The sequence below is a fragment of the Hesperophylax consimilis genome, chromosome 18 (genome assembly GCF_061612785.1).
Source record: "Hesperophylax consimilis isolate HC1 chromosome 18, BYU_Hcon_1.0, whole genome shotgun sequence".
Lineage (NCBI taxonomy): Eukaryota > Metazoa > Arthropoda > Insecta > Trichoptera > Limnephilidae > Hesperophylax > Hesperophylax consimilis.
In genome coordinates this window covers 27449148-27468200 of record NC_142853.1, presented here as the reverse complement: position 1 = coordinate 27468200, position 19053 = coordinate 27449148, and the positions used below count along the sequence as shown (strand labels likewise).

The 19053-nt window shown below is 33.6% G+C and overlaps 1 protein-coding gene across 1 annotated transcript in view; it reads right to left on the bottom strand.

Moving 5' to 3' along the window:
• eag (potassium voltage-gated channel protein ether a go-go) overlaps positions 1-19053 on the bottom strand; it is a 356292-nt gene that overhangs the window by 317754 nt on the left and 19485 nt on the right. The window contains exon 2 of the mRNA XM_089642780.1: positions 14123-15040. Coding sequence (XP_089498906.1) covers positions 14123-14201 — 79 coding nt within the window. The 5' untranslated portion in view covers positions 14202-15040. The remainder of the gene's footprint in view (positions 1-14122; positions 15041-19053) is intronic.

Sequence of the window (19053 nt, the reverse complement as noted above, 5' to 3'; positions counted from 1 at the left end):
TACCCCACTAGCGCATTAGGTATGCAATAATCCGGGGTGGGTAAAAGGGGTGTTGCGTGGTGGTGGGATGGAAATAGGTCTGAAATATGCAGACCATCTTGAGGCAGACCTGCTTCATAATGTTGTACTAATGCCGCCATCTCATAGGACATAGAGGAAGGAGGCAGCATTAAGACTGCGAAATCATTATTACGTGATGAAGCAATTAGCATATGGAGAAATGCTCTCCAAAAATGTTCCTTATATATAAAATAATTCTTTGTACAAGTACCTAGTGAGTGTCACATTGAAACCACTTATTTTAAAGATTTTATTTACACCTAGCTTATTTTTATTTTTTTATGTCGAAAGAGATTTATTTATATTTTCGGAAAAAACCAATTAACTTAGAAATCAAATGTGTGAGGCACCCACCTTTAAAATTTTCCCACTTTACTGATGGCAGGCAAGCCATAAATATATCAGTAATTCCTGAGTCACGAGTTAAGACGCACACAGTTTCGTCGCGCGTATTTTGTTAACGAATAATAATAATAAATATGTCTAATAAGCAAAGCATTGCAGTACTGGATGATTGCTACACGCAACTATCGTCAATGAAAACTAAAAATCTCGAACAGGAGCGAATAATTCGGCAATTATCGAATGAAATAATCACTCAAAATAATATCATTTCGCGGCTCGTTACGAGTATTGAAGTCTTTCGGAGTACCTACAGTGCGAATGACAAGGTGATTACAACGCGATCGAAAACAAAAATCAACCAAAATTCAAACTCAGGTGAGAATATTGATACCATCTCTCTCACACCTGCAGTCAGCCAGCCTCGTTTGGCAAACAGCAGTGAACCAGTTACCGTTTCCCCTGCGCCCGCCCCCGCCTCCGAGTCGGTTACACCGGCTGAGAGCAGCGGCGTTAACGTCAAGCAAACCCCCCGCACCGAGCCGCCCTCCTGCCCATTGTTATCATACAGTGCCGCCTTACGCAATAAAAACAAAATTTTAGTCGTAGGAACCAATGACTCGAGTAAGATTAAAGTAATACCCAAACAAAAATTTATTATCGTTTCACGCTTAGATCCCGACACGACGACGGAGGAAGTCATTTCCCATGTCAAAACGAATACAGCTCTCAGCTGTAATGCTGAAAAGTTTATGGCGTTTTCTAAAGAATACTCATCCTTTAAAATAGGAGTCGACGAGCAGAACATAGATTTACTACTAAAAGAAGAACTATGGCCCCGAGGAGTGGTTGTCCGTCATTTTAGATATTATAATAAACGCATTTCAGGTCAAGAAAACGCGAAAAAGCCGACCGAATCAAAATGACTGCTACTATACCAGAACGTGCGAGGACTCAGGTCTAAGATGAATCAATTTCTAGAAAATGTTCTTAACCAAGAACATAAATTCATCGTGATTACGGAGTCTTGGCTAAACGATTCGATATTTAACGCGCAAATTTTCGACAGCAGATACACAGTTTTCCGAAAAGACAGAAGCACTCAACAAACACGAGGTGGTGGACTACTGCTCGCTTTACTAAACGAAGAAAACATGCGAGCCGAACGACTTTCCCATCTGGAAACGGGAGACGAAAATTTATGGGTCAAAGTCACAATTCAAGGCTTATGTTTATTTATTTGTTCTGTTTATATCCCACCCAGTTCAAAAACGCATATTTACACGACTTTTTTCGAAACTTTAATTAGTAACTTAACTTACCTTGTTGATAAAAAAATCTTAGTGATTGGTGATTTTAACATTAATTCTTCACAAAATCCACGTGCAGTGAACACTGAGCTTTTATATGTTATGGAACTTTTTCAATTGAAGCAGTTTAATACAGTACTTAACTCATGTAATCGTACTTTGGATCTAGTATTAAGTAACTTTAGTATGTTTACAAAAAAATCCGATTTCTGTCTTGTTCAAGAAGATAATTATCACCCGACACTTGTGTCAGAAATTAGTCTTGATCATGACAGACCGTTGAAAAGTCGTTGTTTACATTCAGAAAATAACTTTCGTGGTTGGAATTTCCGCAAAGGAGACTTTGAGAAGCTGTACAGCCAATTGCGTGACCACAATTGGCTGGCTATCTTGGAGATCTCCGATGTTGACGAAGCAGTTAAGTACTTCTACGATACCCTATACGCGTATTTTGACAAATGTTTTCTAAGAAAAAAAGCGCCGCGAAATGAAAACTATCCTAGATGGTTTTCGCGTGAGATTATCGGGGACATAAAGACGAAGCTTGTATACCATCGACGGTGGAAACGATCAGGTTTGGATAGTGAACACGAGTTATTCAAATCCTATCGTACAAAAATTAAACATAGCATTTCAATAGCACACAAAAAATATATTGTGGAGGTAGAGAATAATGTTAAACACGATCCAAAGTCATTTTGGAAATATGTTTCTGACAAAAAAAATGACAGAGGCCTCTTAAATCATATTATTCTGAATGATTGTACTTACAAAGGAACTGACGTACCGGAAGCTTTCGCAAAATATTTCCAATCTGTCTATAATCCAGAAAAAGCTGATTTTGATTCTTACGTACCAGGACAGATTGGATTGACAAAAGCTCAAAACATATCTATAGAAAACGTTAATAACATGGATTTCAGTTTAGCAATAAGAAAATTGAAACCAAAAACATCATTTGGCCCTGATTTCATTCCACCCTTCGTCATTAAGGGTTGTTCTGAACCACTGTCTAATCCACTTCTACATATATTTAATCTTACGATTAAAAACTGAATTTTTCCTAAACTGTGGAAGCTGTCAAAAGTTACCCCTCTACATAAAGATGGTGACAAGTGTCAGGCAACCAATTACCGTCCTATAGCAATTCTTTCCGCACCTGCCAAGTTATTCGAAATAATTATTCATAAATATGTATATGCCAAGGTTGAACCATTCTTGATCGAACAACAACACGGATTTCGACGTGGCCGATCAACCACTACAAACTTGATGGCATATACTGATTACGTGGCGAGAGCGCTCGATAATAATGAGCAAGTTGACACGTCATACCATGACTTTGCGAAAGCTTTCGATAAGGTTGATCACTTAGTGCTCTTAAGTAGGCTTGAAGAAATTGGTTTTTCCGAAAACTTAATTAAACTCTTTGCTAACTATTTAAAAGAAAGGGAACAATTCGTTTCCTATGGTGGTTTTAACTCTAACGCGTATCCTACAAACTCTGGTGTGCCGCAGGGTTCCAATTTAGGACCCTTATTGTTTCTAATTTTTATAAATAATATTCGGGGAAAAATCAAATTCGTCCGTTTTTTACTTTTTGCAGATGATATTAAACTGTTCTTAAGAATAAGATCATTAGAAGACTGTAAAAAGCTCCAGGAAGATATAAATGCAATTATTGACTGGAGTATTGACAGCAAACTCGGTTTCAACTTCCAAAAATGCTCAGTTATGTGTTTTACGAGGTCACAAAAGATCGTATATTTTAATTACAAAATGAAAGATACATCACTAAAACAAACGGTGACTTATAAGGACTTAGGAATTGTGTATGACGCTCGCTTAACATTTCACGCTCACATTGAAAAGATCTGTAAATCAGCTACAAGAATGTTAGGTTTTGTCATACACAATTCAAAGGAACTGACAAACCTTGCAGTCATTAGGCTGCTTTACTTTAGCTTAGTGCGTAGCATTCTCGAGAGTGGATCTCAGGTATGGGGGCCAGAGGACACTGTCTATGTACTAATGGTCGAGAAAATTCAAAAGAAATTTTTACGATACCTCTATATGAGAGAGTTTGGTTTTTACCCATGGCTGTTTCCAACAGCATTTATCTCGGGAATGCTGAATATCTGCAGCCTTAGTTCCAGACGGGACGTCGCATTATTGATGATGGCTTACAAGCTTCTGAATGGTTTAGTATCAATTCCAGACATTCTGTCAAAAATAGGACTTTATGTCCCGGATAATTTCACGAGAGGCCGCCAACACAGGCTTTTAATTCTTCCCAGGTCCAGAACTAACTTACCAATGGTGATGCCCCTGAGAAGACTCACTAGGTTAATTAACTCCCTTCCAGCTAACTTGGATATTTTCCATATGTCCTACAACGACTTTAAGCGCGAAATATTGTATTTGTTTTAACTGTATACTTATGTTTAATTTTTTTTTCCATATTTTGTTTACCGCTTTTGCATATGTTTTAACTGTATACTTATGTATAAAATTTTCTTCAATAATTTGTTTACCGCTTTTGCAATGTATTGGTTTTTGTACTGTTTTTGCAAATAAATAAAATAAATAAATATTTTTAAAAAGAAAATATTTTTGCGGCATTCAAACCCCACGTTCATTTAGAGGATTTAAGAAATTCAAAATTTAAAGTGATCAAAAGTGTTAATGACCTCCAAACAAGCTTACATAAATACAAACACATGTGTGTATATATCTTAAATATGTTTAAATAAGTTGAGTAGGTATACATGTAAAATAGTATTTACATTAGGTTTCTACGTATGACGAGAATTGAGAACTACTCTTTCATGGAAGCGTTATCTTATGGTTGGAAGTGGAGTGTACAGTACATTTTTGTAGTTATTTATCAGGATTTAATAATACCTATTATAGATGATATAAAGTCATTAAAAGCAATGAAAAAACTAACCTATTAACCAAGCCTACGTAACCTATTTGAGAAGAAGCTACAAGCCAAAAATGTGTATATTCTTGGTATACCTTGTAGGTAATAGGCATTAAAATCGCTTGACAAAAGGAGCCTAGAAACGTTCGATTTCAAGCACAAAACCGGTTTTTATTTATTTTGTAAATAATTTTAAAAGAAAGTAAAAAAGTAAAACTGTCGCAGATAATCTTATCTATAATACAGAATTTTTAAAAAGTTGTTTCCTTTATGCGTTCATACATTTCAATTGAAAAAAAATATTTTTAGTAGTTTACATTTATATTTTTTTATTGAGTAAGTAATTTATTTGTATTCTCCTCAAGTGAAACGATAGGAAAATCTTCAATTTATCTAAAGCATATTTTTTGGTATTCATAATGTAAACCAATTCTTTATAAAGATTAATCAAAATAGTGATTCGGCATTAAGCTTCGCCTTAACCTAGTTTTTGTTCATCACTTTACAAAACTATGTATCACTATTGAAAGGTATGTTAAGTTGTCATTTTAATGAGTAATCCGGTCACCGATATATTTCATCATTACAGCACGTACTTCATGTGTATTTATCAAATGCAAATAAATTTTAAAAAATGTAAAAATAAATATCCCAAGGTATTTTCCTTATTTTTTCTTACATGAAATTTACATTTAAGCGTTATAAATGCGAGTCATTCCTTTTAACAATAACATGTCCCCTCGTATTTTTGCAAATAATACCTTCGATTTAATCCCTTTCAATTATTTTACCCCTGTAATCCACGTCTTTAATGTGTCTAGAAACTTTTCAAACATTTTTGCACGGTTTCTTTTCTCTCTAATACCTTACAATTTTATCAATTCAATGGGTACTTATTTTTATTGAATTCTCTCTAATGGATGAACGACTAATTCAATTACTAATATTTGTCTACGAAGCAATTATTTTTTGTATACCGTGATACTGATTATAATCATTAATATTAAGTAGTAGTTGTGTACAGTTAATAGAACTTGCCACCAAATCAAATCTTTCCGACCTTCTCTTACTAGTATAATAAAACAAAATTTCCTTTAAAATCCAAATTTTTTGAGTAGGTACCCTACCTAATTATATTACGCAAACCATACATATTTTAAATTCGGAAGTATACAATTTGTTCAAAGAAGTGTCACGATCTCAATGACAATTCTATTTTCAAACTTTCTTCAGGCCTGTACGTACCATAATATTGATTCCGATTTGATAGCTCTTAGTAGAAACTACGATCATGCGAACTCTGGCGGAATAAAAAGGAAATACCCAACACGGCCACCATCTCGAACTGGAACCGGAACGTAATAAACAAATTTCCAGATAGATGAAGTTAAAACGAGACATCGCTTGGCTCAGTCAACAATATTCAAAGTATATTATGAAACAGAAAAATACACCGAAATTATCATACTTTCTTTATTTTATATCCATTTTCTGTTACAAATTCTTGTAATTTTCCGTCAACAATAATTTTTATTCAATTTCTTGAGAGATCAACTTACGTTCGAATGGAAGTTACTTATTTCTTAGTCCACCTCACTAATACTAATACTCAAATTATTCTATTTTATTTATGTCGTTTTAAGCGTTTTTTTTTTTTGACCTCTTTCGTCTTGATTTTTAAACTTGATTTGTTATCAATAAACTTTTATTTACGTCTAATATCTAGGATGAGAATTTTGTGGCGTTTCGTTGCAAAATAAAGTCAGTTTCTTTATCTGAATATGGTTTTATAACTTGAAAAGTTTTTTGCGTCATTTTGATTCGATATATTGTGATGAATACGTGGTCTAGTAGAAGATTCCGTATTTTTGAATAGTTTCATTTGGTATTTTAAGTAATAAATAAATGAATTTACTTTCTTTTTGAACGTAATTTCGTACACGGAGAAACACGAATATTGCTGATTTATTAAACTCCCTGTAAAATGGCCATTTCCTAATAAAATATAAGTACTTTCACATAATATCGGAACACGTGTTGATGCAGCTTCGTTTATCCTATAATTATGATGAATTGCGAAAATATTATCATTTTTAAGAACACGTGTTCTGACATCGACATTCGTGTTTTACTGGTAGAAAATCTGTCAATTCATTCGTTAAAAGCACGCAGTCCCGTTTTTAACGGGAATACGACTAATTTGAAGAGATTTTTAACAAATAATTTTTAGCCAATTTTCACCGTGTAAACATTATAACTCTGCCATATTTATTAATAAATTAGTACTCTGATCGATAAGATTTGCAACATGTTTTTGATAAAGCAATCCCAAAATAATCGCTTCCACGTCCCTGCTAAGAATACGCTTTCATTTTATTATACTCTTTATCTATTCAAAGCATTTTCAAAGAATTCGTTCCTTCTCACATGGAATATTATTTGCATTGTTCCGGCAAACAGCCCTTTGGGAAAATGCTAATCTCTTGGCAGACTGTTGTAGTCACTAGATACTACACTACACTATATACTATTCACTATACACCAGCCGCAAGTCACCAAGCCTATGCAGTGTCGAAAGGCTGTATCTATTATGTATAGTGTGTTCTGAAACAGTGCGGAGTCATTATGTAAGATTAAGGAACGTAGGTTCCAAGCACTTATAAGGCTTCTAACTTCTAGCCAGAGACCACTAAACATGACTAAACTACAGTAGCTCCCAACTCCAAGGGGCGTATAGCAAATACGCTAGTATCTGTGATCATACTAAAACAAACTGAAATCGATACATCGTGTATATCACCATTTTATTTTGGTTACAAGGCTGAAAAAAAACATTTGCTGATCGCGTGTCCGTGGTGTTATAAAACGATTTGTTTTTTTGTTGTTATTACTGACTATTAAACTAGGCTTTGTCTCGCGTTTTATTCTAGGCTTAGTGTAATTAGGTTTTTTTAATCGAGTTTTTTTTTCGAGACAAATTTTGTCATTGGTAGATAAAGAAAATTTGACTTATTTCCAATTTATAATAAGGACGTTTGATTGAATCCCGATTCAATAATCTGTTTTTATGCCTTTCGACTTGAATTTTTAAACGGACTAAACTATTTATTCATATTCATATTGCATATGCACAGGGGCAAAGCATTACTTCAAAAAGTTTATTCTCATGACATTTTGGAGGGTAGTGATTATCGCCAATTTAAATGGATTGTTGGCTGAATGATTCTGTGGTCTTAATCCAAGGTTTCGTGATTACTCCCGGTGTGCAAAAATGAGAATTCGGATATTAAAATATTTGCCGCGCGAGGTATCGCGCGAAGGTTCACAGTGATACCAACCTCACAAGAATGTGGGTAAAAGTAATGTTGTCATTATTTTCGGGAGATGTAAACTCCCTATAATTTACTTTACAACATAATTAAATTGACGTCATATATGAAAGCGTGGATTATAACGAACGTTAAGTTCAACCTTGACACCATAAAATGGTTTAATCAATTTTTTTATTATTTTATTTATTATAGCGACTATTTAAACATTGTACATATAAAAAATTATAATTAAAATATGTATAGTAAATTGTATTTCTTAGTCCTTCTCACTAGGGTGAACTGTGTCGAGGCGGACTAAAGTTATTTATTTCTGTTTTATTAGTTTTCTATGTTGTTTTTAATATTTTTTAGAGTTTATTCTTTAATCTCTCAGCCAGATTTTTATTCTTGATTTGTAATTATTCAAGTATTTATTTCAATCATTCATTAGTACCATAGTATCATTTTCGTAGACCGTTGTGCAAATATGAATGATCTGATGTATTAAGTATGTGTGTTTTCGATTAGGAAATCATTTAACTAAAAATGGGTATTCCCCAGATATGTGCGTGGATATTTTCATAACTGACTCGAAGTGTTTAAGCAAAGAAACGATGTAACTATGTGACTTTCAATTTTACCAAATATTTGACCCGTTTAAGGATGTATGAGCAAAAATTAAAATTATATTTTAATTAACAAGTTCTCACATTGATCAATAACATTAATGTTGCATATATTATAACAATAAATTAAGTAAATTGATGCGATAAATGTTACAGTATACAAATCTTAACAGACTATAAACGCTGTATTCGGGGCTTGGCCTATTTCAGCGTATCGCTCGCCATACATTCGCATTGGTAGTGTATGGCGAGAGATATGCTGAAATAGACCAAGCCATGATGCGTATAGAGTAATGTGTCGCCTACCTTATGTAGGAAAGTAACTTTTTTTCAAATTAAAAGTTTATTATATGTTTTCACTGTCGAATTTTTTTAATTCTTTTTTTTTCTATTTATTTATTGAACGCGCGTGGGGCTTTTACAAACATAACATATGTAAATTTAAACAAACAATATTCAGAAATAACATCACTAAAAACATATCAGTAAAATAAATATTAATAATTTTACAAACAGAATCAATCAATCAGATATCAATTCCAGGTTGTGTCAACTTATTGAACGCGTCTAAGAAACTTCCTTAAAATATGAAGCAATACTAAATGAAAAGTGTAGAAATTAAAAAAAAGTATAGTACCTACCTGCCTGCATACGTATGAATAAAGTGTAGAAATTACAAAAAAGTATAGTACCTACCTGCCTGCATACGTATGAATAAAGAGTGTAGAAATTCCAAAAAAATTATAGTACCTACCTGCCTACGTAGGTACATATGAATAACGTATAGAAATTCAAAAAATATATAGTACCTACCTACCTACATACATATGAATAAATGCAGAAATTTTAAAATAGTATAGTACCTACCTGCCTACGTACATATGAATAACTTATAGAAATTCAAAAAAAAATATAGTACCTACCTACCTACATACATATGAATAAATGTAGAAATTTTAAAATAGTATAGTACCTACCTGCCTACATACATATGAATAACATATAGAAATTCCAAAAAATTATGGTACCTACCTACCTACATATATGTACATGAATAAAGCAATGACAAATAGGACAAAATATACGTTAGGAAGATAAGTTTTTGTTGGAGTCCAAATAGATAATATTGCTAAAAGTTTCTTTAGGTAAAGTCAAGGGCCTGATAACTTGACAAGTCTTGACATTTTGGGCAATGGAGAATGGTATCCATTATTAGAAGAGTGTTAGTTAAGCCGAGTCTACGATAACAGATATTGAACTGGGTGAGTCAAATAAAGTAAATAAATATATAAAACCCTATAACACCTTGGCAGAATTATAGTGGCTATGCAGTCTATAAGAAATAAGCGTGCACAGAATCTAGAATCGTGCACGTACGCTTTAATAGATTTATTACTTACAATATAACCAAACCACAAGAATGCATTTCACTCAGTTCGAATACAGTCGTCCTATGGCACCGATACGTACAAAATAAATTACACCTTTAAAATGTCAACGCCAAGAATGCACCAGGTATACTTACTTTAATAAATTGATAGCTCGAATTTATTAAAGTGGTGACCTGCATTAAATGTTCATACTTTGTTCATGAAAAATGTAGTAAATTATCCCTAGAAAACAGCACGATGTTTTGGACAAAATGATTAAGCTTTTTTATTATTTTGTTTAATAATTGAGTGGACTATTGATTGAAGCACCATACAAATAAATTTGCTGCTTATTGGTGAGTCAAAAATCTTATTTTTTTTAAATTCTATGAAAAGCCTACGTAGATTTGAAGTGGTTTTTTTTGTTGTGAATTCCTTAAGAAGAGTCAATAAGATTCTGTGATTCATTTCTTACTTTGGAGACTTTGACGCACCATGCATTACATGGATCTTAGTAAATAATACTTGTTAGTACAACGACTGAACGGCTTGTAAACAATAATATGCGTCAGAGTATCAATGCTTTTTTATGTTAATACCTCTCTTTATAGATTCGTATCGTTAAATAAACAATAAATTTATATTATTACACTTTCCTTTCGCCAAAACAAAATATACTGTGTTGTAATTCGTTCAATGAAAAACTACCGTAGCGATAATATGCGTTTATCGCTCCCGGGTAAACATTAACAGTATTACTCATAAAGATTCCCTCATACGCTGCTGCAGCTTTGGATAGCTATACGGTGAATTGGGCCGTATTCTGCTCGGGTAAAAATCTTTACTCGTAATAATATTCTTGCAAGACTGGCCATTTTTGCCGATCCTCAAAAACATGGTCATTTTCCCATTTCGCGGTTAGTTGATAACTTCACGTCTCTTCAGGTGACATTATTTGCGATGACATAGACCCGGTCTGTTTTGAATTGCTTCGAAATTCGATTATGCTTTCCGTATTTGCTTTTTTAAGTCGATATTTAATTTTAAAATTTACGGTAATAAATAAAATAAAACCTTTTGATTCACCTTAATTACAATAAAAGGAAACTATCTGCATTTGGTAAATTTTAGTGTTGACATTCTAATTTTAGTAAAATGAAAATTCGCTTTCTTTTTATGGGATGACAGCTATTTACAATAATTTAAGTAAGTGTGGTTTTCCAGCGTTTCCGAATATTTACAAAATATTCCACTGATGGTGCTGCAAATGGGTTTTACTGCTTTTTTACATTTAACCGATTGATATTGATGTCAAACCAACCAGAATGTTAATAAAGTCCGCCATCTCCATCTAAATACAATCTTAATACGTCCCTAATCGGGCGGTTTAAATCTGTCAGCAGTATGCAGTACGCGTGCGTTTGATTATAAGTGACGTTTTCTACTACCCCGTTCTTATCCCTCAATATTATCTATTATGAGTAAGTAATAATTATGTATCACTTACTCCAATTGAATAACTGACCCTAATAATATTTTTTATATGAACCGAATGAGTACGTTCTATTCGTGGCGATGAGTCATCGACAAAGTGTACACATCTGTATATTTTTTTTATTTGTTGCTTTAACCGGAGTTAATCAATATAAATTAACATGGTTTAAATGTATTCAGTATGTACACAATAATTTCGCATTCCATTGTAATGAGCCACACACCTCAGCCAAAATAATTTTACAAATGAACCCGAAAATTTGATACTAAAATACTACACTGTTCATTAATCTTTTATCTTTTGAATAACGTAATGAGAACAACCTCCAATTGCAATATTTAACTATCGCATCTAGGAAATAAACCCAGGACCTCAGCTCTGCCAGGACCTTGGTCCCCTTAATCTTGGAAGCAGAAATTAACCCTCTTCTCGACATGCGATCGAGCTGTGCATGTGCATTGTCGATGACAATGCATTCTACCGACTGTTGGTGGCAACCACATACACAATCGGATGACATTACAACAGTTAATAAATGTCGTTCTAACTCAATCAGCATTTGGCGAGGCTGGTAGAGTTGTTGACTACTGTTCCTGGGTAGGAAAGATGCAATGAAAAAGCTTTGTTTTTTACGGCTTGATTTTTTTCTATTACATTTTTTTCGTTTGAGAGTCGTTATAAAATTTTTCAACGATTAAAAAAAATTTGTTTACATTTGTAGTTCCTGATTTTACCGTCCGGAAATGTTTATTTTTACTGGACAATGAGTACACGTCGAATGAAAACTTACTACCTCTTTAACCATGAAAAATAAACAATTTTATACAGCAACGTCACTTCTAGTACCTACGCAACTAATGTTAGGTAGGTAATTTAACATTTTTTTGTTTTTTAATGAGATTTATAATTCACAATGTACATTTGTTACGTATGTAATGAACGTAGGTAATTTAACATTTTCAGCAAATATTTGTAGAAAATAATATTATTTGAAAACTGTTTACTTTCCGAAATACTGAGAGATCTCAAAACCTTATTTATTGCATCTCGCGAACGTAATTTGAAACATTTTGAATGCAAAAAAAAATAATGTTATAACCTTCAACATATATAGATATGAAGCTAATCCATTAAAAATTACAAATCACCATTTGTACTTTGTTAGTAATTTTACAATATTATTAATAAAATAAATACCAAATAACTCTCTAAAAAGAAACAAGAAAAAATTAAGTCAAGAGTCACAAAAATAGAATGCTCATGACAATAAAGCGGAACGAGGAACTGTTGTCGACAATTGTCTCAAAGAGACAGATGACATGTACCTGTTGGTATAAGTGGTGTACGAATCTAAGATAAACGCTCAAGAGGATACAGGTACTCGTACGTCACTGCAGAGATAAACAGATAGAAATGTACTGTGGGCGTATCTGTACGCCCGAATTAAATCTTTTTCTTAATTTGCTCCACACAGGAAGCATTGAGATAAACAATCCCCCCTCTCTCATGTCCTATGTTTTCCTTAGATATGCTGTTTGAAGGGTATTTTTGAGGAAATAAAGGAGAGAAAGTTCTGGGAAAGAAACAGTTATCAGGGTTGTCCGCCGCCAAGACTTAGACAAAACTCATTCCCATGAACCCAGGCACCCCTACTAAGTCACTACATGGAGCAACCCTCAGGGGTGACATAGAGCAAAGGTGTTGGTTATTCAATAAATGGTACCCATACTTGCCTCCCGAATCGTATCTGAAATAGATCAAACGCTAGCATTCATTCCATCGGGCTTGTTCCGCTGTTTAATCTGCAAGGAAATCCTGTGGTATCTTCCGATCTTCCATGTTTGTTTTTCTTTTTATTTTATGACGTGCAGATACTGCAGATCTCCTTTGAATGTTCATCGGCACTAACAATTTCAGTTCTTCAAACCCAGTCGCGGATTGTCTTTGAAGGAAAAAGAGTGAAAAAAGGCTATAACGAAACCTTAAGTTTTTAAGTTCTTTCCCTTCTCTCTAATTCAATAACGTTAATTCATCATGGATTTTTACATTCAAATCTTAATGAACGTCTACCGAACAAATAATCAATTTAATTGACCTTCCTAAAGCCTAAAAGTCGAATGATCCTGTGAGCCTTGGACAACTCAGTTTTCATTTAATCCCTTAGATTATTTATGGGTTTTAGTACACAGTAAAGCGATAGCAGTAGAGTATTTTTGTATACTTTACGTTTCCGGCACAACATGAGATGGACTCATGAAGATCTCATTTCATATTACTGTAAGATTTATGGTTAGAAAGTGACAACCACTCTTTGTGTTTTCGTTTAAAACTTTACATGTAATATATTTTATATTTATATTTGTAATATATTCCAAAAAGTCACCGAACGCAGCGCTTGCAAAATTTTGAAATCATTATTTTTTAATCTCAAAAAAGGTAAGTGACGATAATCCCGATATGAAGGATAATCCCCAGCAACGCTGGGAACACGTCAGCTAGTTTCTAAATAAATCGTGAATCTGAAGAAGAACACAGATCACTTAAAGTAACTTACTGACAAACTTTCAGAATAACCCAGTGGTTTCATCAGTACAGATCACACTTCTATGAATCATCTCTTCAGTGGTGTATATACATAATACATAAATGTATACAAACTGTGAATAATAAAAAGGTACTCACGTTGCGATGAAGAGCGCCGGATGATGTTCTCCAGGAAGGTGTTCTGAGGGGCGACGAGCCCCCGCCGGCCGCCGGGCATCCCGCCCTAGCGCCGCGCCCCCGCCCCCCTGGGCCCCCCCTCACTCATGCAGGCGGGCAAGGGCGGCGACACCCCCCCGACCGCGGCCGCCGATATACGCCCCTGCAACTCAGGACGCGATCCGAACTCGACGACACCCCTGGAAATCACTGCTGATTGTTTGACGCTCATATAAAAATGATTACGTGACCTCTTCAAATGTTATTAACTCCCGGTATTAAATATTTTCACAAATATTAGAAATAATGCACTTTATGTTATTTTTATGCTTCGTAATCTCGTTGCGTAGGAACTTACTTGTCTGATAACAAAAGTCTGTTACTTGACCCCTTCGGGTGTATTTACTCCTGGTAATGTATTCACCAATAAGCAATGCACAATTATTTTAATGCCTGGTTGCGTTGTCACTGTGTCTGATGGCAAACGTCCGGTGACCGCTTCAATTGCTTGCACTCCTGTCGCTCAAGATCCGGCTAGTTACTACTTGTTAGGTTACTCGTAGAATCAAAAATTAATCTGTTTTGTATTGCGGAATCCTTTATGTTTACCTGATACTTGATCACACAACAATAATATCACAATATTCTTTATATAATTTATTGTTTAATTATTTAAATATCACAAAAGATGAATCTTCGATCTTCAATTATGTTAAAATTATTGGATTAGTATTATTCTGATATTCTGTTTTTTGAACCTATAAAAATATTAGTTAAATCACGGTAAATTTATATACATTTTTTAAATAGTTTTGCTATAATGGGCTCTTCAAAGAGCTACTTCCATTATTTCATAACATGGAACTTATTTATTGTAGTTGTGTTGAGTTTGAAAATGGCCTGCAAGGGAAAACCATATACTATAATGAAGGCACATTTCAAATATAGAATAAAAATAAGTAATAATAATGTTCTTTTTTATCTAGATAATTTTCATATCCAACAACTCCATTTTTTTAAAAGTCAACTATTAAAATAGGTCCCAAAAAGAAAATGTGTGTTTAATTTCACCTTCTTAATAGAAATTTTTAATAGAACGTAAAAATTATCTCATCATTGACTAGTAGGTAGATTAATGCAGAAGACCTTATCGCTTCTATGGTTGCCTGGTACATCCAATCGAACATGACAACCTTTATCGGTCACGCTCGAGTGTTTGTTTGTACCCGGTACACTCAGACTAGAGAGAGACCAGTGTGTTATCTCCGTGTACTTCACGCCTCCTGGTACTATGTATTTAATGATAATGAACTCTGCCTGCGGCCGACCTTCTTGAACAGTGATGAACAAGCGTTGAGTCGACCTCTTCGACATGTCTGATTACCTGGTAATTTTACAAAATATTGTGTTTATTAAGTAGGAAAAAATAGTTTTGTGATGAAAATTTTGTATAAAAAATTATAATTTTTCATTATCGTTCGTTGAGTTAAAAACTAGTTGTTTCCGTATATAGAGATAGACCTCGGTCACAAAAAACGTATACTTTATATCTTATATGACGAAAATTTCCTGTGAAATCATTTAGTTAATTTTTTTTTTAAATTAGGAATTACACAGTTTTCCAAAGAATCGGCACTATATCAATGACAATTCTTTTTTAAAATTATCCGAGAAAACGAGCTGGCGGTCCGTTTGATAGATTTCCCTAATGCTTCTTGTTCTACCAGTATCTTCAACATGGGTCTCTTCGAAAATTCCCTCCACTCAGCATCCCAAAAAATGACTTAGGAATTGGTGTAATTTGAGAGAAATTATTCTACTTGTGTGTCTTGTTTAAAAATGTACTATTATATTTAAAAAATGCGAATAAGAAAGCCAAATTAACAAATTAACCTGACGATTTCACATTTGAAAAAATAATCTTTACTGAACCATTACAACGGCCACCATTTTGAAATGGAAACGGGACGTAAAAAGAAATTTACCGACAGACGAAATGCAAAATGGTCCAGCTAAAACCATGACTTTGCTACGATCAGTCAAAAATTGATTTGTTAGTAGCACAGTTGAGATGCACAGCTTTAGGCTTAATTCCTCTAAGTTCTCCTTCATTACGCAAGCAACATTTTCGGATTGCAATGATATTCGTAACTGTCTATTTATTGGATTGTGTTAATTTCTGTTCATTTAACCCATTTTTTGTTTAATTTAACACACATTCAATAATGTTCATATATATGTTATATATTGACTTGAATAGTGTTCACGTAATTATAAAACAATGAAGACAAACCTGAAATCATTAAAGGGGATGAAACCTGAATTTAAGGGTAGGTGTATAAAACAATTGATTTTCTAAGGATGGGTTGTTTCACTGAATTTGAACAATTCATCGAATTTCAGTGTTCATTTTCGGGTTCTGTGAAAGTCATATTCAAGTTATGTTATTATATCATTATAGGCTAGTTGCTTGAAAGAACTGAAATAATAAAAGAACTTGAAAAAATCTTTCACAGAACTTGAAAATTTAAGAATTGTTCAAATTCTCTGAAACTACCCGTCCGTAGTAAATCGGTTTTATCAAAAATGTTAATTAATCACTTTTAATATTTGATAAATAAAAATAGGATATGGATATAAAACCATATAAATAAATCGTCTTAATGCGGTTTAACCACAGTTATAATGGCCTAGAACGCCGAAACATCGTCACAATAATATAACAAAAATTCACGCAAAACTTCATAAAATTATTGAATTAATACTTGCTTTCATTTTATAAAGGGGAATGTTTGCTTTTTAAGAAAATGTAATTATTGAAATAATGACGTTATCATTGCAAAATAAAATGAAAATTTTCCTGATTCTTTTCAATAATTTAACCCATCATAGAAATCGTTGTGTCTCCCTGAAAATCGTTGTGTCAAAAACATGATCTAAGCTGTGTTAGAGAGAAAAAACTCCAAGCTTTATATTCAAACCCAGAATTTAACTCGGGATAGTTAAAATGTTCACCTTAATGAAACCAGGTTTTGACCACAATTTAAAAAAAATATATTTGAAACTTCGTGAATTTTTTATGAATTATTTTTAAACAAAACGCCAAAAAATTGAAGTAACTTCAATGTTTGTTATGCATTGTCTTGTCTTATAAAATGCGTATATGTTTATATATTTCATCATCAGTAATTTGCATTAAAAATTTAAATACCCCAAATTTTTTATTTATTTCTAATAATTCAATTTGAAAGCATATTTCATCACCTTTCATTACCTCAAAAAAGTTTTTAGTTTTCGAATGCGTTCAGAAAAATTCTATTTATGTGGATTTTATTGTAAAACGGAATACTTTGACCTTCGGGGTTAGTGACAAGTATTTTTGGCAGAAATAGTTTAAAATATTATCGACCAATTCCGGCTGTCATTGCCCTCGTGACCGAGTTTTACCCCCTCGCTACGGTGTGCGATTACCCTCCCCTAGAAGCTACGGCAGTAGGCACTAGGCAACCTGGCAGGCAAGGGGTAGGAACCAATTCAAACACAAACAGCTCGTTTCAGGAGCAAGAAGGGGCTGAATGCACCGGATTTATTTTTAGAATCCAGGTTACGCTGAATATTTATGTTAATCTTTCTATTTATAAACATGCGCGGATTTTTCAGACTACACCCCTCATTCCGGAAAGTGCCGAGTGGCGTGCGGCACGGTATTGCTGGGAAACGAATAATTAAATAAAGCCTATAGAAAGCTACATATACATACGCGAGCCGAACTACCGAACTGAACCTCAACTTATGGGAAAGGAACAAAGCAATGGCGCGAAACGCTGCTTGCAGTTGCTTCGTTCCTTTCCCCGTAATTCGTGGCTCGGTTCGCGTTTAAGTTCACAAATGTATACTTACCATTACATTACTTTTTCATCGTTACGTACAAAACGTCAGTATAACTTCTTCTGTAAATTATAAATTATAATGAAGAATAGGACAGTAATAATATTTTTATTTTGACATTAACTAGATATGTAACATTTTCTGAACAATGTATACACTTTTTGTTACTTATTTTTGTAATTCGCCACCGGTTTCGTCATATGTCTGTGTCTTCACCAAGGCCGGCCCTAAGCCAAACGGAGCCTAGCGCTAGTAAACATATCAAGGGCGCTATATTAGATGTGGGTATTATCAGCTTTGGTTCTCCAATCGCGCCTGCACAGGACCGGCCCTGGTCTTGACTAGCGTTTTAAACTAATTTTAAATTATACAATTGTTGAAATAATTAGATATTTTCATCTTATTTCCTTCAACATTTTTTCCTTATATTGACACCCCACTCTCCCGCATCCAAACTTCCACCCCCACAACACCCACCTAACAATATCTAATTATTTATGTACTTGCATAATCTTAAGTTATCTTTTGAAAAACGCCAGTAAATAACACGGATGTTTCAAAACAGGTAGCGAATTAAATGTTAAATAAAACTCTTCAAAAACAAAGTGGGTAATAACGTGATACAAATAAGAATTAACGTAAAACGAAATGTGAGGAAAAAACATGTGAAATATTACCCGAAATTAAAAAAAGAGAAATTAAACATTAATGAAATAACTCCACATAAAGTGATGTTTGCTATGAATAAATCATGAGGAAACTTATTGACGGTAACAGGAAAAATATTTACTAAAACCAAGTGATCAAACGTATTAGCAATATCATCGATTAGTCATCGATTTTTCTAAGAAAAGGAGTTAGAATATTAAAATTTATTATATTTATAATTATTACATCTATTTGTTTTTTTTAATGAATGTCATTCTGCATAAGAGTCCCTATTGGGTGGTGCCAATGGGACAAAGGTATACTTATGCCAATAAGATTAAAGATTGTGTAATTTTAAAAGTGAATAATCCGTGGTC